The 27,848-nt window shown below is 38.4% G+C and overlaps 2 protein-coding genes across 2 annotated transcripts; one reads left to right on the top strand and one right to left on the bottom strand.

Annotated features, from left to right (window-relative positions):
- Positions 1 to 120: 120 nt before the first annotated feature.
- ACTL6A (actin like 6A) lies at positions 121 to 27,775 on the bottom strand. The gene is made up of 14 exons (XM_032630656.1): positions 27,588 to 27,775; positions 20,497 to 20,573; positions 20,159 to 20,333; positions 16,706 to 16,806; positions 14,795 to 14,892; positions 9,773 to 9,867; positions 9,377 to 9,483; positions 9,190 to 9,279; positions 7,967 to 8,028; positions 7,220 to 7,334; positions 6,989 to 7,069; positions 4,924 to 5,019; positions 2,332 to 2,418; positions 121 to 580 (listed from the first exon to the last, which is right to left on the bottom strand). The coding sequence occupies exons 1-14, from the start codon at positions 27,610 to 27,612 to the stop codon at positions 500 to 502; spliced, it is 1,290 nt and encodes a 429-aa protein (XP_032486547.1). The 5' UTR covers positions 27,613 to 27,775; the 3' UTR covers positions 121 to 499.
- LOC116753159 (small nuclear ribonucleoprotein G-like) lies at positions 15,224 to 15,654 on the top strand. The gene has a single exon (XM_032630662.1). It carries the CDS (start codon positions 15,289 to 15,291, stop codon positions 15,616 to 15,618), a length of 330 nt encoding a protein of 109 aa, XP_032486553.1. The 5' UTR covers positions 15,224 to 15,288; the 3' UTR covers positions 15,619 to 15,654.
- Positions 27,776 to 27,848: the final 73 nt, after the last annotated feature.

Raw genomic sequence — 27,848 nt, 5'->3', positions numbered from 1 at the left:
AGATATGAAGGGGCTATGGATTCTACTGTTAATAAACAGTGAGTACTTCCATTCAAAATAATGATAAATACATTTACTACTTAAAGTGGCAAGTTACAACACAGCAGTCCAAAAAAAAAGTATTTCTGGAGTGGCTAGTAATTTTTATTTAATTTTAAAAGCCTAAGGTAAAAAACATAGGCAGTAAGTTTTACTAGTCAATAAAAAGCAATTCTACCATAAACAGAGTTGGAAAGCATTTTACTGAAAGCAAAATATTTAGAGAAAATAGACATTTTTACAAAATTATAAAATGCTTGTAATAAGAATAAGTGCATTTCAAGGAAAGCACAAACTTATTTTAATTTACAGAGCCAGTTAAAGCCTTAAAAAATTTAAGTGGAAATTGAAATATGCAAAAATGTATAAACATTCTACAAAAGATGGTTGTTCTTTTCCTGAGTATACTAAAGCTATGAAACGTAAGGTGACAAAGAAGGTAGTCATTTGGGAACTCTTCTCAAGGGCATTTCCTTTCTACACACTGCTTCCCTCCTTCTTCATATTCTTGTTTGGAAATCCACATCTGCTGAAAGGTGCCCTGTGAAATGGAAAGAAAAAATTACGTATGTACCTTTCTATTAGAAAATTTTTTCTTTTAATATCTTCATTATCACAACTCCTAATTTTTGAAGAACTCTTAAACCCCTCCCCAAATAGTACTCAAATTACACCCTTCTGGGCTTCCCTGGTGGCGCAGTGGTTGAGAATCTGCCTGCCAATGCAGGGGACACGGGTTCGAGCCTTGGTCTGGGAAGATCCCACATGCCGTGGAGCAACTAGGCCCGTGAGCCACAATTACTGAGCCTGCGAGTCTGGAGCCAGTGCTCCACAACAAGAGAGGCTGCGATAGCGAGAGGCCCACGCACCGTGATGAAGAGTGGCCCGCACTGCCACAACTAGAGAAAGCCCTCGCACAGAAATGAAGACCCAACACGGCCATAAATAAATAAATTAAAAAAAAAAAATTACACCCTTCTTTTTTCTGCCCTCCTCCAGAACACGCAAAGACACTATTTAGTCTTGCCCAAGTTTATATAGAATATTAAATCTTTCTATACTGTCATGAGGATTTAGAAAATGCTGGGAAAGGAAGATGAAGAGTTTAGCTATGATGGACTGATTAAGGCAAAAACAGAAATTGTTGGAAGGCTTGATCCTAGTACAGCATTGATGAAATGTTCTAGCATTTGATTAATGGTAACGTTTAGAACTCAAACTAGGATAAAGTTTTACAAGTACACAAACGACAGTACACACGCACTATGCAAAATAAACAGAAGGTCAAAGGAGGAAAATGACTAAAGGAGGAAGGAACGTGGACTACGTTACTACTAAGACGTGTAAGGAGAAGAAATCCGTTCCCTATGATTATTCAAGTGGATTCATATATTGTATCCAGTTTTGAACTAAGATCACTAAAAGACTAGAAACAACATAGACCAGAAATATATAAATGGACAGTTACAAACATTTAATAGTTAATAGCTTTTTAAAATGTTTAGCGTTAAGTACTTAGTGACATTTACTTTGGCTGCTCTGAGGTGAAGGGGAAATCCTCCAAATTTAGGGTGCAGATAAGTACAAGGACTTCCTCTTGATTCACAGTAGGCACCAGTCCAAGCAGCATGCAAACCCCAACACCATGACTTCACCATTTGCCCTAAGAACCAATTCCTGACTTACTCTACCTCACCAACAGGCCAGGGAGCAACCAGAACCCAAGAAGGAATGATTTAATTTTTTTTTTTTTTTTTTTTTGCGGTACGCGGGCCTCTCACTGTTGTGGCCTCTCCCGTTGCGGAGCACAGGCTCCAGACGTGCAGGCTCAGCAGCCATGGCTCACGGGCCCACCCGCTCCGCGGCACGTGGGATCTTCCCAGACCAGGGCACGAACCCGTGTCCCCTGCATCGGCAGGCGGACTCTCAACCACTGCGCCACCAGGGAAGCCCGGAATGATTTAATTTTAAATGTGCTGCAGGTTAAGTCCTGACCAGAGCCAATGGGAGTATTATTAAAAGAGGCAAGGATAAGTTAACAGATGCCCGCCTCTGTGTGAGAGGGGAAACTAATTAGGCTGACAATACCCACTAATGAGGCATTGAGGCATTTTGTCATTTTGGAACATGTAAAACTGGTATCAGGTCCTCTACTAATTTGATAGCTAAAAACTGCAAAGATAAATGATCCATGGGGATTTTTAGTCTTTCTACTAAATTTAGTATTTTCAGTGATACATTTAAGTTAAATAAGAATCTTCAACTATTTTGCAAAGTAGTTTATCTACTAACCAAAGAAGCTAGAATGGAGCCACCGATCCATGAACTAAACCTCCGTTCCACTGTTGTATTATTTGCAATCAGTTTCAACCGCATACTCTAAAATAGAAAGGGAAGAATAAGTATTAGTAGGATCAAATAGAACAAGTGACTTAACTTAGGAAATTCAAGTTATGACCTTTTAGTGGCTCTGGTTCAAGCACTAATTACACATGATTATTTTGTAGTAGCCAGATTAATAGTAGGCATAGGTTGGACTACTGTATAGGATTTTAAAGTACTTTGATTATGTCTTGTAATGTGTAGTTGAATAAGAGAATAAATTATATAAACCTTACAAAACTGCATACTAGATAGCATGGCATTCAGAATTTAATCCTAAAACAGCAAAATAAGTACTTAACACTATAAATCAGGTACTGTGCTAAGTGCTTCATATATTATTTCATTTTGTCCAACATCAAGTATAATTATTATCCCAACCTGCTGCCCTTTCTGTAGTGCTCAACTTTCTAACTTACTTTTTTAGGCCTTCAAAATCCCTCCTCATTTAGTTCATCCCTCATATCTTAGTTCAACCCTCCCTATTCCTCCCTGCCCCCATCCAAATCAAAACACAGGCATAAGATCTCAGGAAAGTTTATTCACACTGCTTTCTTTCAAGTTAGTGTTTCTGTTCTGCTGGAACACTCTCAATAAACATGGTTTTATGGCTCAGCACTATCCCTATCTCACTTCCTGTATGGAGAGATTTCCCCCCTACCTAGGAATTTGCTTCTGGGGAGTTCTCAAACTGTTGATACTTACCAATTATTCTATATATGAACATACAGTTTGAGTCTTTTTCACAGTGAAATAACTGTGTATGTAGCAGGGGTGGAGTATGTGGAATGGGAGGGAGGGGTGCTGAGAGCAGGAGGGATGAATACAGGGTTTTGTAGGTGAGGAACTGGTTGATATCTATTACAATGGATTTCATTAAATTTTTTTTGTTGTTGTTGATTTCATTACATTTTAATTGCCTCCTAAAAGACAAGGATAGTATCTAACTGGTCTTGACCAGACCTTGGACAGCCCAAGTCTATATTCATTATTCTGGGACTTTTATGAAATCTAATGATTAGTACTATAATTAAGGTAGATGCCAGGTCAGTCTATATCTCCAAGAATGTACGGAGGTATCAATCTTGTGCCTATATCAATACTTACATAACAAATATAAAAATGTGGCATATGTAAAACAGTCCTTTTTATGAGAAACCAAAGGCTATCAAGTACACAAATTCTATAGATTCTGTTAGGGCCTATGTAATCTCTAATAAAGTTTTTTAAAATGTAATATTTATTGCAGGATACCTTACAAAAAACTACTTGATGGAAGTTTAAAAATCTAAAGACTATGACTACTACTCTGTTACTAATGTGCCACGTAAACTACCTTCTCCCTAAACCAGGTTCTTCTATCCTTTTGAAAGTTATCACAGTGCACCAAGGGATGTTTCTAAAACATAAAAGCTCTTCAGTCCTCTGCCAAATTTTATCCTGTAAGTTTGCTATTAATAAGTGACATGACCTGGTACCTATCTCTGTGGGTTGAACTGTATCCTCCAAAGAGGTATGTTGATAATCCCTAGTCCCTGTGAATGTGACCTAATTTAGAAATAGAGTCTCTGCAGATGTAGGGTGGACCCTTAATCCATTACAACTAGAGTTCATTTAAGAGGACATACCCACAAAGGGAGAATGCCACATGACAACGGGGACAGACACTGAAGTGCTATAACTGCAACCCAAGAAACGCCAAGGATTGCTGGCAAATCATGCAATGCTAGAAAGAGGGAAGGAAAAATTCTCTTCTGTACGTTTCAGAGAGCATGGCCCTAATGACATGTTGATTTCAGACTTCTAGCTTCCAGAACTGAGAGGTAATAAATTTCTGTTGTTTTAAGCCATCCAGTTTGTGGTACTTTGTTACAGCAGCCCTAGGACATAATATACCATCATGCTCATCTTTCCAGCCATATAGCTCTCCCCACTTCTACACAGACTATAAGCCAACTACTTCAAAATATTGGAATATGCCATCTTCCCTTCATATTCGGCACATGGTATTCCCTCTACCTAGATGTCCTTTCATAAACTGCCAACCAGCTGAACTCCTATTCATTCAAACAGTTTCTTAATGAGGCTTTCCTCTGACACTCCTAGGGAGTTAAGTGCTTTCCCCTCAGTGTTCTTAAGAGTGCCTGGTTGATGACATACTGAACCACTTAGCACGTTAGTTTTTATTTTCTGCATGTCTACTCCTCCTAACTGACTAAGCCCTTGGTGGGAAGGGACTATATTTTCTATCCTTAGTGCCTAACAGACTATAGGTACTTAAGTATGGAATCAATGAATAAAGTGAGATTCAAACAGTACAAGAGTAACTAATAGATGTCATCTAGAAAAATTTGATTAATAAGGGGTATTAACTTTAAGTAATACCATACCAGGCAGACACAAAATACCATCAACCTACTGAAAAACAAACTATATAAAGTTTCACCAGCAGTGAGGATACATATGACTGAAAAATACCACTAAAGAACAAACAAAACTTACCGGGGGTGTTTTCTGAGAGAGTTCTCTATTCAACCTGTCAGTAAAGCTCTGAATTAGCGTGTTTCCTCCTGCCACTATAACGCTGCCATAGAGACCCTGGGATGAAAACAAAAATAAATTAGTTCCAAATGTTTCCAACAGTTTTAAATACAACTACAAATAAAACCATGTCTTCCAGTACAATTTTCCCTTTTTTAATTTTTTACTTCTACATAGACCTACTAGTTTAATCTAGTGGTTCTCAATCCTGGCTGCATATTCAACTCATTAGGGAGCTTTTAAAACACCAATACCTGGGGGCAATTAAATAAAAATCTCTGGGGATGGGGTCCAGGAAAAGTTTTTGTTGGTTTATTTAAAACTCTCCAGATGAGGGCTTCCTTGGTGGCACAGGGTTAAGAATCCACCTGCCAATGCAGGGGACATGGGTTTGAGCCCTGGTCTGGGAAGATTCCACATGCTGCGGAGCAACTAAACCCATGCGCCACAACTACTGCAGCCCGTATGCCTGTGCTCCACAACGAGAAGCCTGCGCACCGTAACAAAGAGTAACCCCTTGCTCTCTGCAACTAGAGAAAGCCCACGCGCAGCAACAAAGACCCAACGCAGCCAAAAATAAATAAATAAATTTATAAAAAAAGAAAACTCTCCAGATGATTCCACTGTGCATTAAAATTTAAGAATCACTATCTTAAAGCAATTATTCTACAATCCAATCATAATTTTCTGGCAGATAGCTGCCAGTATTTCATTAGAGGTATATTTCATAATTACATCATCTCAGAATGCACATCTAGAAGTTACGATGTTTAAAATTAGACAAGGTTTAATGATTATGGTGGATAATGCATACTCTGACAATAGTCCTGGCCAAAATGACTGCTACCTTTCTCTTCTGCAGAGACGAACTTTTTCAAAATCCACGTGCTGAGGCCTCCCCCGCCAAAAACAAATTCTCAGTAATAAGGAGTATATTTACCTCTAATCTGCATGTATGCATCAGAAAGTTAAATGTCAGCCTGCTTTTTTAGTGGCTAAATTCATATTTTAAAAATTTATTCCAAATGTCTAAATCATCTAACTTTTGAAAGAGAAAATGGAATATAGAAGCATCTCCTCCTTTGCAGTCAACAATAGTTTAAAGGAGAAAACTCAACAAAAAACAAAGTTAGCAATGTCTTACAGTAAATGTACTTCAAATCAACTGCCTTCCCCTTGAGTTTACACTAAAATATTGCACACTTACAACCCCATTATCCTAGAAGCAGCACATCCCTGGCAGGTAATTAGTTGAAATAAAGAACATTTTTCATAACTACCCGGAAGTCTTTTTTGAACAACATGATTTTTTATAGACCCTTAGCTATTAGCACTATGCTCTAAGCAAATGCATTAACTCAAAGAAAATCAAGGCAATACGTTGGCTACAAATTAAATCTAGCTTTTAAATAAGATATAATCTAATAATTAGTGTGGTATGGAATATGGAGTTAGTCCTTAAAACTTGGCAAGAAATAAACTGATGAAACAAACAGCTTGGAAAAGCACAAAAAATATGAAGTTTATATCTAAACTCCATGTAAAAGTTACATAATTTAAACCCTAAACCACACCTTCCTGAAAAATAAAAAGTAAAACTGTACTAGGTACATTAAAAATCACCAATAATCTATATCTTGGTATGTCACGTTTTAGGAAATCTCTAGAACAGCAGTGTTCAAAAGAACTTCCTGTGATGATGGAAGTGTTCTACATCTGCACTGTCATAGAGCAGCGACTAGCTATTTATAATGTGGCTAGTGCAACCGAAGAATTGAAATTTAAATTTCTGTTTATTTTAACTGAATTGCCACATGTGGCCAAAAGCTACCACACTGGACACAGCTCTAGAGTTTTGCATTTTTCCTTTTCTAGTAGAACTTCATTTTTTTACATATTTTTATAAAATGGACTTCAAAGTCAATGGCCAAAGTTGCCAACTTAAATAATGATGGCCATTATAAATAATGGGGCACTAGATTGCCCTAAAAGATACCTTTATGCCATAAATGAGACTGGCACTTACTGGTCTGATATCAATATCGCACATTCCAACACTTGTAGTGACAACATGACTGACGCCCAGCATTGTATTTCCTGATAACCCCTATAACAAAATAGAAATGAGTAGTCACACAGAAGACCTTCAAACAATAAAGCACATCCAAAAAAGTTTAGTCAGTCTTATTTAGGTTTTGTAATTACAAGAGATCTTTAAAGGAAAAACCAGGCTAATTATAAAAATAAGCTTTTATACCTTTACATTGGAAGGGTCAAATAATCCTTCAGGAATCTTTAACCGTTCTGCTCCAAAATCACAGTTGTAGCCATTGGGGAATTCATAATGAACAGTTGGCATCTGTGCGGCTACTCTGAAAACATATCAAACAATATTAAACAAAAGACAAAAACAATCCTCTTCAGAATTATAAACTACTAAGGAATCATCAACTTATAAGAAAGCAGAGTGATAATATCTTATTTTCTTTTAAAATGTTATTCAGTATTTCTTAACTTTTTACCTTTAGACCAGTTAAGCATATTCTACAATTTTTTAAACTAAACAAATCAATTTCTTTCCTCATTTATAAAGTACACAGTTTAAAAAAAAATTTTTTTTTTTAATTTTTATTTATTTTTGGCTGAGTTGGGTCTTTGTTGCGGTGCACAGGCTTCTCATTGCAGTGGCTTCTCTTGTTGCAGAGCACGGGCTCTAGGGTGCACAGGCTTAGTTGCTCCATGGCATGTGGGATCTTTCCGGACCAGGCTCAAACCTGTGTCCCCTGCATTAGCAGGCAGATTCTTAACCACTGCGCCACCAGGGAAGTCCCTACAGTTTTTTTTAAATTGAAGTACAGTTGATTTACAATGTTTTGTTAGTTTCTGGTGTACAGCAAAGTGATTCAGTTATATATTAAGTATACAGTTTTTTTTAAAAGATTAGTATGAAGGTTTTAATAAGCTATTAAGTTTTAAGTCTTGTAGAAAAAATAAGAAAACATACTGTTCATCGTAAGTTGAATCTGATACTTGAAGTACTGAGGCTTGAAAATCCTGGATAACACACTATGGATTTTAAAAAAAGGATAAGAAACAAAATTATTGAGATTTGTCTTTGCAGTCTATACTTCTGTAACATTATTTTAAAAACACTTTTCTTAATGAAACTGTACCACATTCCTGGATGGCTAACTCATTTCAAGGGTATAAATCTACCCAGTAAGGACTCTGAGCATCAAGAAACCCAATTCTAAACACTCGCATTATAAGTTAAATTATATAACATTTAAATTACAACCATTATGGAAAAATGATGAGATAAAAACAAGTGGGAACCCTTGTACCCCAGTCCTACATAACAAAATTGGTTTTAGAACACTGTTTTCCCATTTAAAAATTTTTTTTCTTTAAAATTTTTATTGGCGTATAGTTAATTTACTGTTTTCCCCTTTAAAATAAGCTCAGAAGCAAGATTTCATTAGCTGAATATATATAAAATGCATATATATTGTATCTTATGGAATTTTTAATGACTGACATAGTATAAAACAGTTAAAAAATTTGCAGTGAAATACATAGGACCTCTGAGCTGCTAAAGAAAAATCCTGTCTAAGGTCTAGGCGCAATTATTAATCATCTTCACAATTTTTCCTTGTACCAAACACCCACAAAAAATCTTTATCCTTAGGTGTAAGAAACTGTCAAATAGGATATATCCCTGCCATAGTAAATGATGACTTTCATATCCTTTTACTGTTAAAAATGAATGTATATTGTGGTGTGAGAGGTTGTTTTACTAACCTCTCCCCTGTCAGTAAGTCATGTTCAGAGATGGATTTTCAGTAAAGAAAACCTTTTGTTGGCTCCTTGCTGTGAACAGTAACACATTTTTTTACATAGCTGACTCATATTAGGAAAGAGAACGTAACTGAGCCACACCAGCAGGCCTCTATACACTAAAACCATTTTCTTAGTCAAAAAATGTACAGAATAGCATAATGCTTGTTTTTATCCCAAAGCTCCTTTCAGGTCTCACCACAGTAATCCAAGTGAATATAGTTTGTTGAGATATCTGACAAGCATGAAAAGCACCCCCCTACTCCGCCAAAAGCTATTAATTGTTTGTAAAATACCATTAAAAATATGTTTGAAAATATAAAGTGCTCATACTCTAGTCGAAGACTTACAGCCTATAATGCTTTCATAAAGAGAATAAGGGTTACTTACGTTACACATGTAATTGTGCCAAGACCTTGTAACCTGTGGCAACTTCTCTTTTCTTTTCCAGTTTGCTGGAGATCCTTCACGAACAGCTTCCTGAGTGCCAAGAGCAAGTGCTAGGTTAACAGAGTTCACAACATGGGGGTGGGGAGTTGGAGGTAAATCCCAGAAATAAAATTCATTCATCACTTACTTTTGATGCAATCATATATGGAGGAATCAGTTCTATATTCATTTCTTGGAAGAGTTCTCTGCACTGCATAGTAATAAAGTCTCCAGCAAGAGGGGATTTTACAATGCCTATGAAACAGATTAAACAAGGCTAAGAAAGCATTCCATCCAAACTCCCTGGGACAAATTTCCTCTGTGTATTTATACATGATTAATTGTTTTCAAGCAGAATTAATGGAACTGTCCCTCCAGGCATGAATGAAGCCATGCATCAGTTTTAAATATACACTATATACTAAAGATTTAAAAAAAAAAACACTTAAAGACATGACTGGGAAACTGATATGCTTTGATAGTCCAAGTCATTGCTTTATTTCATGATCTGTGTCCTCTGTGCGCCCTGGTTAAATACAGTTACCTTGCTGAAGGACATAGCCATCGTGAACTGGAATTGCAGTGGTATGAGTGGCTCCACTGTCCAAGATAAGCCCAGTAGAACGACCATTAGCAAATCTAGTTTAAAGCATTAAGGAAAAGAAAGTATCAAGGTTCCTAAAATAATGTTTATTGTAAAGGGAAGGTTTTATTAAGGCATTTTTAAAACATGTGCGTTGTGGCTTAAAATGCGTTAAAAAAAAATAGAATAGGGCTTCCCTGGTGGCGCAGTGGTTGAGAGTCCACCTGCCGATGCAGGGGGCACGGGTTCATGCCCCGGTCCGGGAGGATCCCACATGCTGCGGAGTGGCTGGGCCCGTGAGCCATGGCCACTGAGCCTGCGTGTCTGGAGCCTGTGCTCCGCAGCGGGAGAGGCCACAACAGTGAGAGGCCCGCGTACCGCAAAAAAAATTAAAAAATAAATAAAATAATAAAATAAATACGGGGATGAAAGTTGGCATCAAATAATAACTCTGGTTTCAAAACAAATGACAACAGGCAGGACTTCCAGAATGGTGGTGTGAGGAAGTCAGAGAAACCTTTATCCCAGAAAGACATCTGTTAAACTGGTCCAAATCAGCACAATTATTCAAAGTCCCTGGCACAGATCAAAGGGCTACAACAAACTGAGAAGCATTTAACAAAATCTATAGAAACTTGGTAAGAACAGTGGGAGGCTGTGACATTTGAGATAAGAACTAAAACCATTCTCACATAGGATTAAAGAAGAACCATTTCAGCAGTTTGGCAGGTGAGTGGCTGTTATCATCATCTCCCCCAACTCAATAGGAAGAGCTATTCCAGGCAGATTCAAGAGCCAGTGAATATCAGCAGACTCCACTTATCCCATTTTCCACAGCTCTGTGCTGCAGAAGGCCTACATCACATGAACATCATAAACCAACATTTAGGAGTAGAGCCATTCACTGGATCATCAAATATTTACTGAGCATCTATTATGTGCCTAGTGATAGGTCTGGTGCCCAATAAAGGAGGGCAGCAGGGAGGTCATTCTCTCACTAGCACTCCTTAAGCAGAGAAGACACAAAGAGGTGAACCAAAACTGTCTCTGCCCTGAAGGATATCCTGATAAGTGCAGCAGAGATCAATAAAGCTATAAAAAGAACAGTTTGAGATGCCATGGGAGAGTATATAGGAATATAACCGGTCCCTGGGAAATTCAAGTATAAGCTGGGGAGGGGGACATGGGGAAGACGAGACACATGCAGGAAGGCCAGGAGGCAAGAGAGCATAGTGAAGAGGTCAGGGAAGTGCAGCGTAGTTCAGTGGGGCCTGAAAGGAGAAGAAAGGCAAGGCTGTGGAAGATGATTCTGGCTTAAATCAGCAGACTGGCAATTACCAAAGATGATCAGAGCTGCAGTGTGAAGACTGGGCAAGATAAGAGGAAGGGGTGCACCTAATGCAATGGCAGTGGATAAAGAAATAAATGGATTTGAGGGTTTGGTTTGGGGCCGGGGGAGGCTGGAGAATAGACAGGTCTTGATAACTACAAAATCTGAAGGGTTAATGAGAAATATTTCTGGTCTAGACAACTGGGAGTAAGATAATACACAAAGGAGAAAGAATAAATTTGATGGGAGAGAAGAATTTTGGATATATTGAGTTTAAAGTGCTTAAACAGATAACTAATAGAAAAAAGTTATAGTAGACAGCTGGACGTGGGCCTGGAGCTCACAAGAAAGATCTGGGATACAGACATGGATTTGGAATTTGTCAGTGTATAACTGGTATCTGAAGCCAAGGAAATAGATAGTTAAACCAGAAAGAACATGTCAAGAGAGATGAAGGGCTAAGGGCAGAGAACTAAGGCATGGGCAGGAATGATCAGAGGAAAGAGGTCTGAGAATAAATGGCCAGAACGATAGGTTAGTAATTTATCTTTGCTATTACTGGTACTCCATTGATCTCTGGCCATCTATATACATAAACACTAATTTATCTCTGTTAGTACAAAGTGATACAGTAACACCAGACTAAAAGTATGTAAGCTCTCCTAAAGATGGCAATTATAAAACCTGGACAAATTATTTTAAGTGACCATTTTAAGATACTGGAAAGTATTCAAAAGTAGTCAAAACTCAGCCAAAACTTATCTTCATGAAACTGCAACCAGAGGGGGTAAAAACTGCAAGTTTGCAGCTTCCTCGCCTAAAAGTGCTTCCCAGCTCCATGGCTACGGTTCAGGAAAGCAGTGATGAAAAATCGCGACTTTACCACCTTGAGTGAACACAGAAAGGAGTTCAGGGCTGGAAGAAAAGCTGGACATTTAAGGTAGAAACTCTGGAAGAAAGAGAACCACAGAAGGGATAAAACCCAAAATCTGAGTATAAAATCTACCCAAATCTCTGGTTGACAACTGAACTATTCAACTGCAGGACTGCAGGGGGACCAACAAAATGCAGAGAACAGAAGGGCAATGCATTCTTGAAAAACAGAGGTGCACCAATGAGTTCTGTGATTTTGCTACCTTTTTAAATAAATGAATTCTCCAACAGCATGTAGCTCTGACAGCAGAAGGCTGAAGCCTGCCTCGCAAACTGAGGTGTCAAGAGGACAGAGCCTGAGGCTGGCAGATAAGAGCCCAGCTATCAATTAAGTCAGATAAAACAATACTACTCTTCTTACTAATATTTTTGTTTTGGAAAACAGAGTTATCTTTTTCATAAAACTGTTATTTTTGTCGACATTAATGTGTGTATTTTTGTTATTTTTAATTAAATTAATAAGAAAATGTTAAAAGGAGTCTTAGTTTTAAATTCTCAAACAGTAATATTGATAGTTATAACCTACAAAAAACAGAAGCTCTGCGTCATCCTCAGTAATTTTTAAAAGTGTAAAGGAATCCCAAGGCCATGGTTAGGAAGTCAAAACAATTTTTAGAATAATACTAAGATGTTATTTGCCCTTTTCACTGTCATTCTCTCATAAATGTACTAGAGAGTTTTTTTCCAGAGGCTATGTCATGTGTGATACACAGCAGACTGAATGTGATATGAGAATCCAACTTCTGCTGTTAAGTCCAACGTTAAAGACATTTGAAAAGTTGTGAAACGAAGCCACTCTTCTCATTAATATTTTTGGTTTTGGAAAACACAGTTATTTTTTATTAAAATATTTTATTTATATTATCATACAATGGGCTTATTAATTTACTTAAAATAAGCAAATATAATTTTTTTAAGTTTCTGTCTTAATTTCTAATATGGCAAATACTACCAGATATGATCCACATAAATAAAAGCTCTAGGTATAAAAAGTTTGAGAACCTCTGGGCTAGAAGAACACAGTAAAAAACACCAGTCAGCAAAAGCCAGAAGTGTTAGGAATTCTAGAGGACAATCTACTTCCCTTACCAAATAAATTACAAGAGAAAATAAAGGTGAGGGTGGGTACAATCTACAGACCACAAGAGACCTAAGAGACATATCGAACAAAATACAATGCATGATCCCTGTTGTTTGGGTCCTGATTCAAATATACTACACTGTTTTTTAAAAAAGAAAATAAATTGTGGTTATATCTTTAAAAAAAGAGACATATGGTAACATCTTGTACAGATACATGCTTAATGTCTGGGATTTACTTCAAAACCATGGTGGGAGGGGGAGTGCCTGTGGTTATAGCTAATACCACTTAGCTCTGTGTTGAAAGTTGTTGACCCTGGGTGATGGGCACATGGAGGTTCAATATAATATTCTATCTTATTTTGTGTAAGAAATTTTCTATAATAAAAAGTTAAAAAATAAAACAATACCAATTCTGTTTACATACTCCTTGTAAGGAAGCAGCCAAACAGATCTTATGTTCAAATTCAGAACTGCCGTTTTCAAGCTGTGGACTGGGACCAGTTTGCTTACTTTGACTCTGATTCCTGACAGGATTATTATGAAAATTAAATGATATAATGCACACAATGAGTCTGCTAATACTCTCCCTCCTTCCTCTACTCAAAACCTGCAATGGTTCTCTTGAGTCTAAAGTTTACATTTTTAAAATCTAACATGCAAGCCTTCTATAGTCTGATCTAAACATATTTTTACAACTTGTTCTGAAGCCGAACATAAATCTTCAACTCTAAACTAAGTCACTATGAAGAATGCTTACACTTTCCACCTCCACATTTGTGCTAAAGTCATCTCCAAGACACACCACGACAGACAAATGTTAGATTACAGTTACCACAGTGATTCTCACACATATAAAATTCGCTTGAATATTACAGCAATCCAGGGAGGTATACCAGATAAATGAGTAAAAAGTGAAGTTCAAATTTTAAGTACCTAATTCAAGATCAGTTTATAAGCACTGGAACTTGAACTCTAAATATAGGTCTCCTTTCCCCACATCCTGCAACTAAATTCTCTTTTCTTTACAAAGGCTTGTCAGGCTACAATATTACTCCACTGAACTACAATTGCTATTTGAAAAATTCAAATTAATCATGTACTTCTTTATGACTTTTGCCAATGCTATTTTGAAGTACTATTTAAATCTGTTATTTAGTTTTCAACAAGAATATTATTCTTTGAGATCAGGACATAATATTTCCTTGTCTGTCCCTTAATATGCTTGTAAAAAATATTTGGTGATTAAACCTTAAATGAATTTACAGCCAATTTCCACTTTTCTAAGGTACTGGAGAAGAGGAAGGAAATGGCAATCTTTGAATTCAGCTAGGTCAACTGACTTAAATACTGTCCTGTCGTCACATTCCCCTTCTAAAAACAAAAATTTCTGTTTTTGTTAAACTTTGTTAAATTAATGAGAAGAATTTGAGTGCTTCTTTCCTGTCTCCCTCTCACATTTTCACATGCATCAGTTCCAATAAGAATACTAAAAGATAGATATCTAAAAGCAATGGAGAAAAACGCCTCAACTTCTGAACAAGCAAGAAGTGGCTCCTGTCTTCCTGCTGAAGGTATCACCTTTAGCAGCACCACAGTTACTCCTAAAGAGAAGTTGGGTATTACTCTTTCAAGGATACGCTGTCAAAACGGCAGTTTTGCAAAGGAAGAATGCAGGGATGTTGTAGTGTTCAAACATTAACTCTGTCAGTTTCTCTCTCTTTGCTCTGGTATTCCACTTGAAAAGAGGGAAAAAGAAATGCAAATTATTTATTGTTTAAAAACTAAAGTGTTGATTTATCTCAAAATTCATTTTAGCACTACATTAACAAAGATGTAAAACATTAATAATAGAGTAAGATACCATGGAAAATCTTCTTCATAATATCTTTACAACATTTATTTCTATGTATTTGTAATAAATTTAATAAATATAAAGTTTATTATTTAATACATAAAATTGTTTGCTGCTATGAATTCTAGAAATTACACTTTTCAAAGTATATGGAAATCTGGATTCTTATAAACGAAGTATTATTAAATCTTATTTTTTTAAATCTTAAGAGTGAATCTAAGTGTGAGGGACAACTCGAATTCCGTTTGGAGGCATCTTTGAGCTCGTGGAGTAGACATAATGAGCAAAGCTCACCCTCCCGAGTTGAAGAAATTTATGGACAAGAAGTTATCATTGAAATTAAATGGTGGCAGACATGTCCAAGGAATATTAAGGGGATTTGATCTCTTTATGAATCTTATGATAGATGAATGTGTGGAGATAGCAACTAGTGGGCAACAGAACAATACTGGAATGGTGGTAATACGAGGAAAGAGTACCATCATGTTAGAAGCCTTGGAACGAGTTATGAACAATAGCTGTCTTCAACAGGGAAATCAACTGCTTCCACATGTCCCCTCTCCACATTTTACTGCGATGAAAACTGGGTCGTGTACATTTTCTTACTGAACTTTTTTGTTAAATAAACTTTGGTAATAGTCAAAAAAAAAAGAGTGAATCTAGTCATCAAAATCTTAAATATGCATTTTAAATCACCAAGTTCTCCCACTTGTAGATGGTACTCAAAAGAAACTAGAGTTTAGAAAACAATAACAAAATACTGATAATTTATAATCATTATCTAGTCTTCTGGGCCCTTTTGACTCTGTACCAAATGTATTTCACAAGAGACTCTGGTCTAGCAATTTCCAGCCCTAGTTCAACATTGACTTTAAATATAAATTTTATTATTTAATAAGTATAATTGTCTGCTGCTACGAATTCTAGAAATTACAGACTTTTCAAAGTATAGGGATATCAGGATTCTTATAAACATGAAGTATTATTAAATCTTAAGAGTGAATCTAGGGACTTCACTGGTGGCACAGTGGTTAAGAACCCGCCTGCCAATGCAGGGAACACAGGTTAGAACGCTGGGTCTGGGAAGATCCCACATGCCGTAGAGCAACTAAGCCCATGAGCCATGACTACTGAGCCTGCACTCTAGAGCCCGTGAGCCACAACTACTGAGCCCGCATGCCACAACTACTGAAGCCCGCGCAATCTAGAGCCCGTGCTCCACAACAAGAGAAGCCTGCACACCTCAACAGAGTAGCCCCCACTCGCCGCAACTAGAGAAAGCCCGCATGCAGCAACGAAAACCCAATGCAGCCAAATAAATAAATTTATATTAAAAAAAAAGAGTGAATCTAGTCACTCTTAAGGTTGAGTATAAAAGCAGATATACACCGCCCTTGAGGGATAAGGGACAACTGACCAAAATGGGAAGCAGCCCAAGGAACTCAAATGTTAAATTCCCGGAAAAAACAGATAAATAACCACCAGAACCCACTAGGGTGCTTTAATTATTGTTCTTTGAGTATTTTAATTATTGAAATAATAAAAATAAAAGTTGTAAGAGTATTTATAAATGAATATCCCTTTCCCTAATCTTCAAAATTCAAAATATGAATTTCTATGTCTCTTAAAGAAAAAGGAAATACTCTTCAAATGAGTAAATAAACAACCTAGAGAAACTCGAAAAAGTTTGTCTCACCGGTGCTTCTGACATGAGAACAGGATGCAGGCTGGCTTCTGATTTGACATGCATTTTGTAGGTATGATCCAAAATAGCCTGGAAACTATCCCAATCTTCAACTAAAATATAAGATTAATACCTTGAAAATAATGCTTAATCGAAGATTAATACAGCATCTTTTGAGAGACTGTGTCTAATGGTTTAGCACTAATATTGATACTGTAATATACAGAACCTACTTATTTTACAGCTTTGCCTCGTAACACAGCACTTCATATAGACATCATCTTTGTCTTCTAGATACGGTTTCTCCAGCCCCAACAGTTACAACCCCTAGACCTGTCCCAGGTGTAATTAATGTATCAAATAGACGTAAAATACCAAATAATTATTATTCAGTAAGTACTTATTGAAGGCCCAAAACGCAATTCAAATGGTAGGAGAAAACACAGAAGAACTGTATGATCTAGCATTTAAAAAGCTTACAATCTGTATGAAAAAAGATGTAAAGACTTAAAAAATATTAGAGAATAGTATGTTTTCAATTTGCCTTCCACCTAAACATCCCACTGAAACTGCTCGCATAAGTTACTGATGAGCTTCTAACAGGCAAATCCAGTGGATACATTTGTAATCTCATCTGACCTCTCTAAATTACTATCTGACACTACTGACTCAAGAGTTTACAAACTTTTTCTGCCGCAGTCCAACAAAGCAATTTCATTCCTTGATAGGCCTCTCAGGATGGGGGTTTTTTGATCAATGGACCTCCTCTGTAGCTTTAGCTTCTCTTTCCTCTTCTTAGCGTAAAGCTCAGTGCCACAGTTGAGAACAATGAGAATCACTGGACTTCTTTACTTCTAGAACTTTTTCTTCTCTTGGCCTTCTCCTGAATTTTCTCCTACTTCCCTAACTGTTCCTTCTATTCTCCTTCACAGGCACCTCTATTGGTTACATACATGGAAATAAATTTTCATAAGGAATCCTATCCTCAATCCTCTTCTCATATCCCAAACTCTTTCTGGTAAAAAAAAAAAAAAATCAGCTCCATGTCTTAAAATCTCTCTCACCTGCTTACTAGATCAGCACCTATATTCAAACACTTTGAACTAATAAACTCATCTACTTGCTGTGCAGAAAGAGCTAACTTAGCAGACCTGAGAAAGGCCTGCTTGCAAGGCTGACCCTTGGCTGGCATCTAGGAACTTGTTTGGTAAACAGTTCCCTACACTGATATAAAACTTTCCCCAAATACGAATAGCTCACTGTGCCTCAACTGTTTATACAGTGTGGTTTATGTGGAATACCTTTCCTTCTGGGAGTCTGGGGTTTTGGAACATGTTAGGCACAGAGTACCTACATGACCAGCCCCTAATAAAAACCATGGGTACTGAGTTCTTTTTTTTTTCTGTATCCAAAAGACAGTCATTTGTTCCAAGTATCAAGATAATATAAGAAATAAAATATTTGCAACAAAAAATGTCCTTCCAGTTTTTTTTTTAACAGCTCTATAGAGGTATAATTTTCCATAACATGGATCCATTTTAAGTGTACAATTAAATGATTTTCTTTTGTAAATCTACAAAGTTGTGTGAATATTATTACAATTTAATTTTAGAATATTTCCATCATCCCAAAAAGAAACTTTATGCCCTTTTGCAGTCACTTCCCATTCCATCCACAGCCCCAAGAAACGACTACTTTACTTTCTGTCTGTATAGATTAGCTTTCTCTGATCATTCCATATTAGAGTAATCATACATTATGTGGAGTTTTGCATCTGATTTCCTCTATTTGGCATAAGGCTTTTGGGGTTCTTCCATATTTTAGCTTATATCAGTATTTTGTTCTTTTTATTGCCAAATAGTACTTCATTTTATGGGTATACCACATTTTGTATACCCATTCATCCAATGATGCACCTTGGGCTATTTCCACTTTTCGGCTAATATGGATAATGCTGCTCTGAACGTTTGCATATATGTATTTGTGTGGACATATGTTTTCATTTCTCTTTTGTTGATACCTAGAAGTGGAACTGTTTGGATTACATGGTGAATTTATGTTTAACCTGTTAATAAACTGTCAAATTTTTCCAAAGCTGCTGAACCATTTTTTGTTCTCTTCCAGAAACAGATATGGAGGTTTCAGTTTCTCTATATCCTCATCACACTTGCTACTGTCTGTCTTCATAATATAGCCATCCTGTGAGTGTGAAGTAGGGTACTGAGTCTTTAATGAGCTCTACTAGTAGACCACACACACATGTTCCTGGTTACTGGAGGGATTAAGCACATCCTTTATGACTTCACTGTAAGCTCTTGGAAGCTTGCACTGGTTTCCTCTGGACTTCTCTACATGCCCCTTTTTTCTGTCAGTTCTGCTTTGTATTCTTTCAGCATAATAAACCTTAACTGTGAGTACACTGACATGCTGAGTCCTGTGAGTCCTTCTAGTGAAAAACTGGACCTGAGAGTGATCTTGGGTCTTACACTTGCTTTTTAAGACCATAAAACTTGCTCCTTCCCCTGCTATTCCTACCTCAATGCATGGTACCCCCCATTCAGTGACTCCAATCAAAAATCTAGGAAACTTTCTCAACTCTTTAAACACTTAGTACCATTTGTCTTGGATATCTCTGACAGCCACCTCAGGATCTCTGCCAACAGTATTAAAATTTTAACCCTCTTCATTTCTCATTTGGACTCACCTCCCTAACTGATCTGCCTATCTCTAGTATCTCCCTCCAATCCAGCCTACACAGGACTGTTAGATTAATCTTTCCAGCTGGCACATATGAGCATTTATATATAAAATACTGTTTAAATTCCTTTGGAGTTACCTTTCAGTTACCAGCTTAATATACTCCTGGCATTACATGCCCTTTTATGATTGCTCTCTGCCTACCTTTCCTGCAATTGGCCATAATGTACCTACTGTTACAGCCATACTTAATTGATGACACTTCTAAATATGGAAGTTTCTTCCACAACACCATCTCTTCACACATGCTGGTTGCTCTAATTTACCCAGCCTTGTCAGTCAGGCTAATTCTTATTCAGTGATCAAGATTCAGTACAAAAGTTACCTCCTTTGTGAAAACCATCTCTGACCCCCAATGATAGAGTTAAATACCACCCCCCTCTAATCCCACTGCTTATCAAACATAGTTATATTATAGCACTTATCCTATATATATATATATATATATATATGTGCGTGTGTATATATATATATACACACACACACACACATATACACACATCTATCTCCTCTACCTATGAGTTTCTTGAGGAAAAGAAACACGTTTTATGCATCTTTGTATTCTCAGTGCCTGGAACATCAGTTTATGGAATAAAAACAAAAAAAAAATAGCTGATGTTCAACTTTTAAGAAGCCATTGGTTTATATCTAAAATATACTATGCATACTCTACATTTAGAATCAAATCCATAGAAAAAAACATCGTACCCATCCCATTTTTCAGTGGTGAAATGGCCTCTGTATTCTCCCTCGCAACACGCAGGGCATTAGTATCTATGTAATAGGTGGGACCGCCTTGTTTGCCTTTATCACCATCTATTTCCATCAATGTACTTCCATCATCTCTTTCTACCACCATACCAATAGCAGTAGGGAAATCCACCTGTAAGAGTCAAAAACATTATTTACAAATTTTACCTGCTTTTACCAAGAAGTCATTTCCACCAACTAATGTATTTTACCACATTTGCGTCAGAATTTCCGCATGAATTTAACTCTACATGAATGGCTTTTGCATATCCAATTAACTCTACCATTCCACTTACCTTGGGACAGTCCTCACCAGCGTACCCAGCTCTCACAGTATAGGATCCAATGTCAAAAACAAGGGCTCCAACTTCATCTGAAAAGATGAAAAGATAATTAACATTAACGACTTACAAGTATCATGTGAAAATTAAGAGTACGTAATGTGCTTATATTCATATTATTACTAGCTTGAACCAAGTTTTAAATACACCTTAAAGATTCACTTAATTAAAATATAACAAGTCATACACAGTATATCAGTAGAGGTTCAATCAGGAAAGAGGTGGTACACTAACATTAGGCAATTTAAGGAGAGTTTACTTATTAAAGGGTCTACTTACAAAAATACAGGCAAAATATAGGAAAACCAGAAAGGACAGTATGGTACCCTAGGACTAGTAATAACAGAAATCTGTTGCCACACTTAGAATTGAAGAAACCAGAACCCGGAGAGAGACCTGTATTGGGAGGGCATCGGACAGGAGCTGTGATCTTCAGTTGAGGGATGGAATCAGCCTTGGCTGACCCTGAGGAAAAGGAACCAGACTAATACATTTGCCAACCTCTCTCACCACTGGCTAGGGTGATCTTATAATTTCTCACCCAAACTGAGCCACTACTGAATGTGATAGGAGCCCCTATTAATAATTATACCAGGACAAGAGACACAAAGCAGCAAGTATGGTTACCCTACCATTGGCCAAACCAGAGGCCAAGAGAGTTCACTGATGCAGTCTACAAGGGTCAGTCTTTAAGGGCACAGAGAGGGTGGAAATGGGTGGAAAGTGGATCTGGAGGGGCAAAGGAAAGCTATCCAGTACACTAAGGTATACCATTCTTTTCATACGTTAATCAACATGATATTTCATGCAATTAGGGAATAAACTTAGCAAAACCCCAAGAAAAATAAGGAACCTAAAGAATAAGAATTTAAGGTATAATAATATAGGCCAGGTAAAAATCATTAAAATGAAGGTATCATTGAAGTTTGCACATTTCCAGATTTGTAGGAGATAAAAGTTTAATACTGAGAGAGAAAGCTAGTATTTTTTTTTCATATTCAAATTCAGAGAAAAGCCTCTAATTACACTTTAAAATGCTTCACCCAAAACAGCACGCCTCCTAAAACAAAGCACTTGGGTTTTCTAGGCACTGATTTTTCAAAGGATTTTTTCACTCAGTCATTAAAAATAATAAAGAAATACTACTTAGCTCAATTAAATTGACAAAAATTAGTAAGGCTGATAAGACCAAGTATTGTCAAAGATGTAGAAAAAGAGGAGCTCTTACACATTTGCTAGTAAAGTTGTAAACTGGGACTTCCCTGGTGGTCCAGTGGTAAAGAATCCGCCTTCCAATGCAGGGGATGCAGGTTCAATCCTTGATCAGGGAACTAAGATCCCACATGCCGCGGGGCAACTAAGCCCATGCGTCACAACTACTGAGCCCATGCGCCTCAACTAGAGAGACTGCGAGCCGCAAACTACAGAGCCCTGGAACCTGTGCTCTGGAACCTGCACACCACAACTAGAGAGAAGCTCACGCGCCGCAAAAAAAAAAAAAAAGTTGTAAACTGATACAAGCACCATGGGCAATTTAGTCATATCTACTAAAGTTGAAAATGTGCATACATAGAAATTACACTTATGTCTTCTCTAGAGAAACTCTCTCACGTATATCACAAGGAGACATGTAAGAGAATGTTCACTGGCTATGTGACCTCAGGTGATTTACTAACCTCTCTGCCTCACTTTCCTCATATGTAAAATGTGCATAATAGTCCCTATCTTGCAGGATGCTAGAAGTATGGAAGCACTTAGAACAGTACCTGGTACATAATAAGCACAATAAGTGGTAGCTCATTATAATTATTATCATCACACTGCGTGCCACAGGAATAGGTAGGAAGATTAAATGGTCTCTCAGTAGGAAAATAAACTACAGTTTATTCATAGACTGAAATACTACATAGCAGTTAAAAATGAATGGTCTAGGGCTTCCCTGGTGGCACAGTGGTTGGGAGTCCACCTGCCGATGCAGGGGACGTGGGTTCGTGCCCCAGTCCGGGAGGATCCCACATGCCACAGAGCGGCTGGGCCTGTGAGCCATGGCCGCTAAGCCTGCACGTCCAGAGCCTGTGCTCCGCAGCGGGAGAGGCCACAACAGTGAAAGGTTGCGTACCGTAAAAAAAAAAAAAAAACAAAAAAAAAAAAAACAGAAAAAAAAATGAATGGTCTATATCTACATGTATTAACATGGATAAATCTCAAAAGAATTAGTTTAAAAAGCTAGTTACTATGCACACATATTTTGATACTACTTAATTCATTATGGATTCACTCACTTAATAAAAGTATAAAAATATGCATAGGGTTGGGGAATATTACATACCAACTTCAGGTTTCTGGTAACCTCTAAGGAGGCAGAGAAGAGGAATCTATATCAACAATATAGATTTTATCTATATTGTTGATTTCAACAATATCAATTTTATTTCGTAAAATATCTGAGGCAAATTTGACAAAACATTACATTTATTTAATCTCAGTAGTGAGTACAGAAGTATCATATATAAACTTACATATACTTTACTTTTTAATGTTTAAAGTATTTCAAAAACTAAAAAAAAATTTAAAAAATAAAGATCAATTATTACACTACAATTATCACAGTTGAGAGATGGTGTCCTTACAGAATAGTGATCTCATTTTTATTGAAATAAAATGAAGAGCCACCTATGTTTGAAAGGAAGTTTCTGTATTTGTTACATTTCCCAAAGTAATCAACTTTTCTCTACACAATCTCTGATCCAAATTATTTTGTCTGAAAGGAAAGGTCCTTAAAAGCAGAACACTGCATCTGTTTTCACCACAGCATGTAAACTAAGGTACAAACAGTAAGTATTGTACACCAATGACATGAACTGGTAAACTCTAACACTTTGATTAACCAGAATGTTGGGTAAAGAAGTATCCTAACTAAATGAATTAATTGCTTGGTTAACCAAAATTTTCTACTCCTGTTCTCAAGGATCAACCTTTTGCCTTGCACCAGGGCTTTTAACCTTTTCTGTTCCATGGACCCCTTTGACAATGTTCGAGGCTGAAATTCATATGTTGAAGTCTTAACCCCGAGTAACTTAGAATGTGACTGTGTTTGGAGATAAGGTCTTTAAAGAGATGATTAAATTAAAATGAGATCATTAGGGTGGGCTCTAATTCAATGACTGATATCCTTACACGAAGAAGAAATTTGGACACAGATATGTACAGAGGGAAGACCATGTGAAGACACAGGGAGAAGACGGCCACTGAAAGCCAAGCAGAAAGGCCTCCAAAGAAAACAACCCTGTCAATACCTGATCTCAGACTTCTAGTCTCCAGAACTGTGAAAAAATTAATTTTTGTTGTTTAAGTCACCCAGTCTGTGGTACTTTGTTATGGTAGCCCTGGAAAACTGATACAGACAGCTTAGGACACTTATGAATGTCTTCTTAGAATGTTTTCAAATAGCCTATAAAAGAAACTAATTAGAATAAAATTCAGTTAGTTAGGGCTTCCCTGGTGGCGCAGTGGTTGAGAGTCCGCCTGCTGATGCAGGGGACACGGGTTCGTGCCCCGGTCCGGGAAGATCCCACATGCCGCAGAGCAGCTGGGCCCGTGAGCCATGGCCGCTGAGCCTGCGCGTCTGGAGCCTGTGCTCCACAACGGGAGAGGCCACAACAGTGAGAGGCCCGTGTACCGCAAAAAAAAAAAAAAAAAAAAAAAATTCAGTTAGTTATATCCATGGACTCCTTAGGGGGGCCAAGGACTCCATGTTAGCAGTCCCCTCCTCTAACTTACCCTTTCTTAGGTAACCTGCTCCACTCTTACAGCCTCAATTTCTACCTAAACAGTGGTACTTCCAAACTCAAATCTCTCTCAAGCCCTCACCTTCATCCAGATCCAGATCTCAAACTTCTTACTGTACACTGCTTTCACCTGATGTCCCATGGGTACCTCAAATTCAACATACCTGAAGCACTGTCTCCTTGTCCCCATCCTGCCTAATCTAATCTCAGCTGTGCTTATCACAGTTAGTAGTGGCTCCAGTCATCAGAGGCAAAAGTCTTCCTGAACACCTTCATATTTCATATCCCTCATCAAGTTCTGACAAATATTTCTGCTACATATTTCTCAAATCCCTTCTTCTTTAATACCATTGCCACTGCCTTGAGTCAAGCTCTTATCTCAACCAGGAATTACAACTCCCTACAGGTATTGTGCTTCCATCTTTACCGTCTCAATCCACCTTTCAAACTGCTGCACTGTTATCTTTCAAAACTGTAACTGAACATTTTGGTACATAAATCCTTCAATGAAAAGAAAAGGGAGAATCATTCAGTGGTTTTCCATCATCCCAAGATAAAATTCAAATTATTCTACCCAGGTGATATTCAAGACCTAGCATAATCTGGCAGCAGTCTCTCCTCCCACCTCATACACTACCATTACTGAAGATTATGTTGTCTCCTAAACACACCGTCTACTCTGCATATGCTGTCCCTCTCTATTCTTCTTTCATCATCCTCATAACCTCCTTTGTAAAGTCCCTTGACTCTTCCACATTGAGTTAACTTTTTTGTCTGTGCTATCTTTGTATCTTCTATATATTGTCATTATTGAACATACTTCACTGAATTTATCATCCATATAAGACACTATAAACTATAAGCTGCACCATTAGTTCACGCACCACTAGGAGAAAAACATGCTGCCAATTAAGCTCTGCCACGCCATCAATAATATTCCAACTTCAGCTCTTTAAATGTGTGTGTGTGTGTGTGTGTGTGTATGTGTGTCTGGGGTGGAATGTACAACTAAAAATAAATTAAATATGGTGTCTATTTATTTGACTGACTCACCTACAAGACTGCGAGTTTCTTGAAGGCAGAAGCTATACTTTGCACATAGCAAGCACTGAAAATTTTTTTGTGTGAAAAGAAAAATCTAACAAATCAGTTATTTTCCTATCTTAATCAGTGTGGTAAACTGGACATAGTAGAATTTTAATTTGAAGAAGACTCTTGATTCTCAAGAATTTGGAAACCCTTTCACAGTAAACCCTTTGGAAAATATGACCCACTATAAATACTGGCCATACAGTACTAGCTCAAACACAAAATCATACACTTATTTTTGTGAGTTTTATATACTTTATATGTGAGATAGGCTTTAAGATATATTCCTCTACATATGCAAATGAGAAACAGGATGTTTATTCTGAATACCTAAACCATACCTGAATATGTTGTGGTTCCATACTTGAAAAATGGCTTATGGAGAAACAACCAAAATCTTTTTATTTTTAATTTTTTTTTTATGGGGAAGGGTTTTACTGAAATGCCTTTTCTTTTCCTGCTCCCCACTTACTAGAAAGTTATGTAACTCTGGGCTGGTTAACCTCTTCTACACCTCATTTTCTTCTTTAATAATATGGGGATAAGTAGTACCACCTACAGTGGTTGTTGTGGATTAACTGACCTAATGCATGTATTAAACGCAATGCATGAAAAGCCTCTGGAACAGTTCTTGGTACACAGTATGCACTCAATAAATGTTAACTGTTGGCATTATTAGTATCCATTTCTACGTTAGTCACATTAAACAATGCCTTGTAAGGAAATACTCAGTGGACAGCCTTTAGGTTCTTGGATCAGTGAACCTGAAAGTCAAAAGAGTCAGCAGCCTCCATAAGGCAAAGGTACATAGATCAGGTCTTTCTGTCAGGATTACATCTTCAGATGGGGAAGAAGTAAATCATGAAGATCCACTAGGCTTTCTCAAAAGTAAAACTGGAAAACTACTGACTCTCACATTTGAGAAATCAAAACCAAAAGCATATATGGAGAAGGAGAGGGTGAGGGTCAGCGTGTCACCTGAGTGGGGACTCAAACGTCACTCCAAAACTACTAAAACCTTTGAAAACCTTATTATTTTCATCTCCTACCTATAAAATGCCATCCGCTTCAGAAAGCAACAATAACAAAAGCAACACTTTGGGTTTGCCTCTTTCTTCTCTAACTCATCAAACACAACACAAAGCATGAATCATACACATCAGTGCTTCATCTAGGTATCTTGCAAAACCGGAGGCTCTGACTCAGTAGATTTAGAGTGGGGCTTAAGAGTCTGCATTTCTAACGAGCTTGCAGGTGATGCTGATGCTGCCGATCCTTGGATCATACTTTGCGCAGCAAGTGTAGCATTATCCCATTTACCTTCACAACCACCCCAATGGGTAGGAACCATCATTCCACAAAAGAGGAGCCTGAAGTTGGGAAAAGTTAAGTAACCTGCCCAAGGCCAACGATTTAACTAAATGGGGAGCCTGATATTCTAACCCCGGTCTGTGTAGTCCCCAGGCCCGTGGTAATCGTTCACTACACCGCAGCCCACCCAACCGTAACCATCCTTCAATTACATGTGTTCCTAAATTAAGCCGGAGCAGACCCGCCCACAGGTAACTCCGGAGCATCCACAGTCAATAAATAGGCAAGAGTCACTGAAAGGTGTGAGGCAGAGTGAGCTCGGGGCGCGGACGCTGAGTCCTGAGTGACCGCCACTCCTTCAATCAGTTCCACTCCTCAGGACTCGCTCTGCCATCTCCGGGACGCCGCGGAAACCTTCCGTCCACGCCGGAGAACTGCCAGGACCTCCCAAGTTTAAGAACATGCGAGCGCACACACGCCGACAGAGCCGGCTGTGAGAGAGGAAACCCCAGGGCCGGTCACCCCAGCCTAGGCTCGCCGGGCCGGGCCCCCGAGAGGAGCTGCCCGCCCAGCCCCGAGGCGGCGAGCACCCTCGAAGGCTGGCTCCTCCGCGGGCCGAAGCTGGCAGGAGCCGCAGGGGGCGGCGACTCCGGGCGCCTGAGGCACTCGCTGAGGCGGGGGGTGGGGGGGGGTCCAGGGGCGGGCAGAGCGCGGGGCGGAGATGGGGCGGGGAGGCCGGGGTCCCGAGATGGGGAGACCGGAAGGGCCGCCGGGGAGGAGAGGGGAGGGCTGGGGGCGGCGGTTACAAACCCCACGCGCTAAAAAGGCGCGCTCTCTCCATCGGCAGCACTCACTCACCTCCCCCGTACACCCCGCCGCTCATGGCTGCTATCGACGCGACTCCTACGCTAAAGGCCTCCCGGTGAAGTGACTGCAACGGCCGCGACTGCGGGTCCGGAGAAGCGTTGGTCCCCGACTCCCTTAACTTCCACTGCCACCCCCCTCAGGCAACAAAGCGGCGTCCACCCCGGCGCGCAGTCACACTTGCTGTCTCCCCCTTATTAGCCAATCACGAGAGGCCCGACTACCCTTCAGCCAATCAGAATGAGGCTGTGCTGC

Source organism: Phocoena sinus, chromosome 4 (assembly GCF_008692025.1).
Source record: "Phocoena sinus isolate mPhoSin1 chromosome 4, mPhoSin1.pri, whole genome shotgun sequence".
In the NCBI taxonomy this organism is placed as follows: Eukaryota; Metazoa; Chordata; class Mammalia; order Artiodactyla; family Phocoenidae; genus Phocoena; species Phocoena sinus.
Note: the sequence above shows the minus strand (reverse complement) of the source record. Positions and strands in the feature narration are given on the sequence as shown.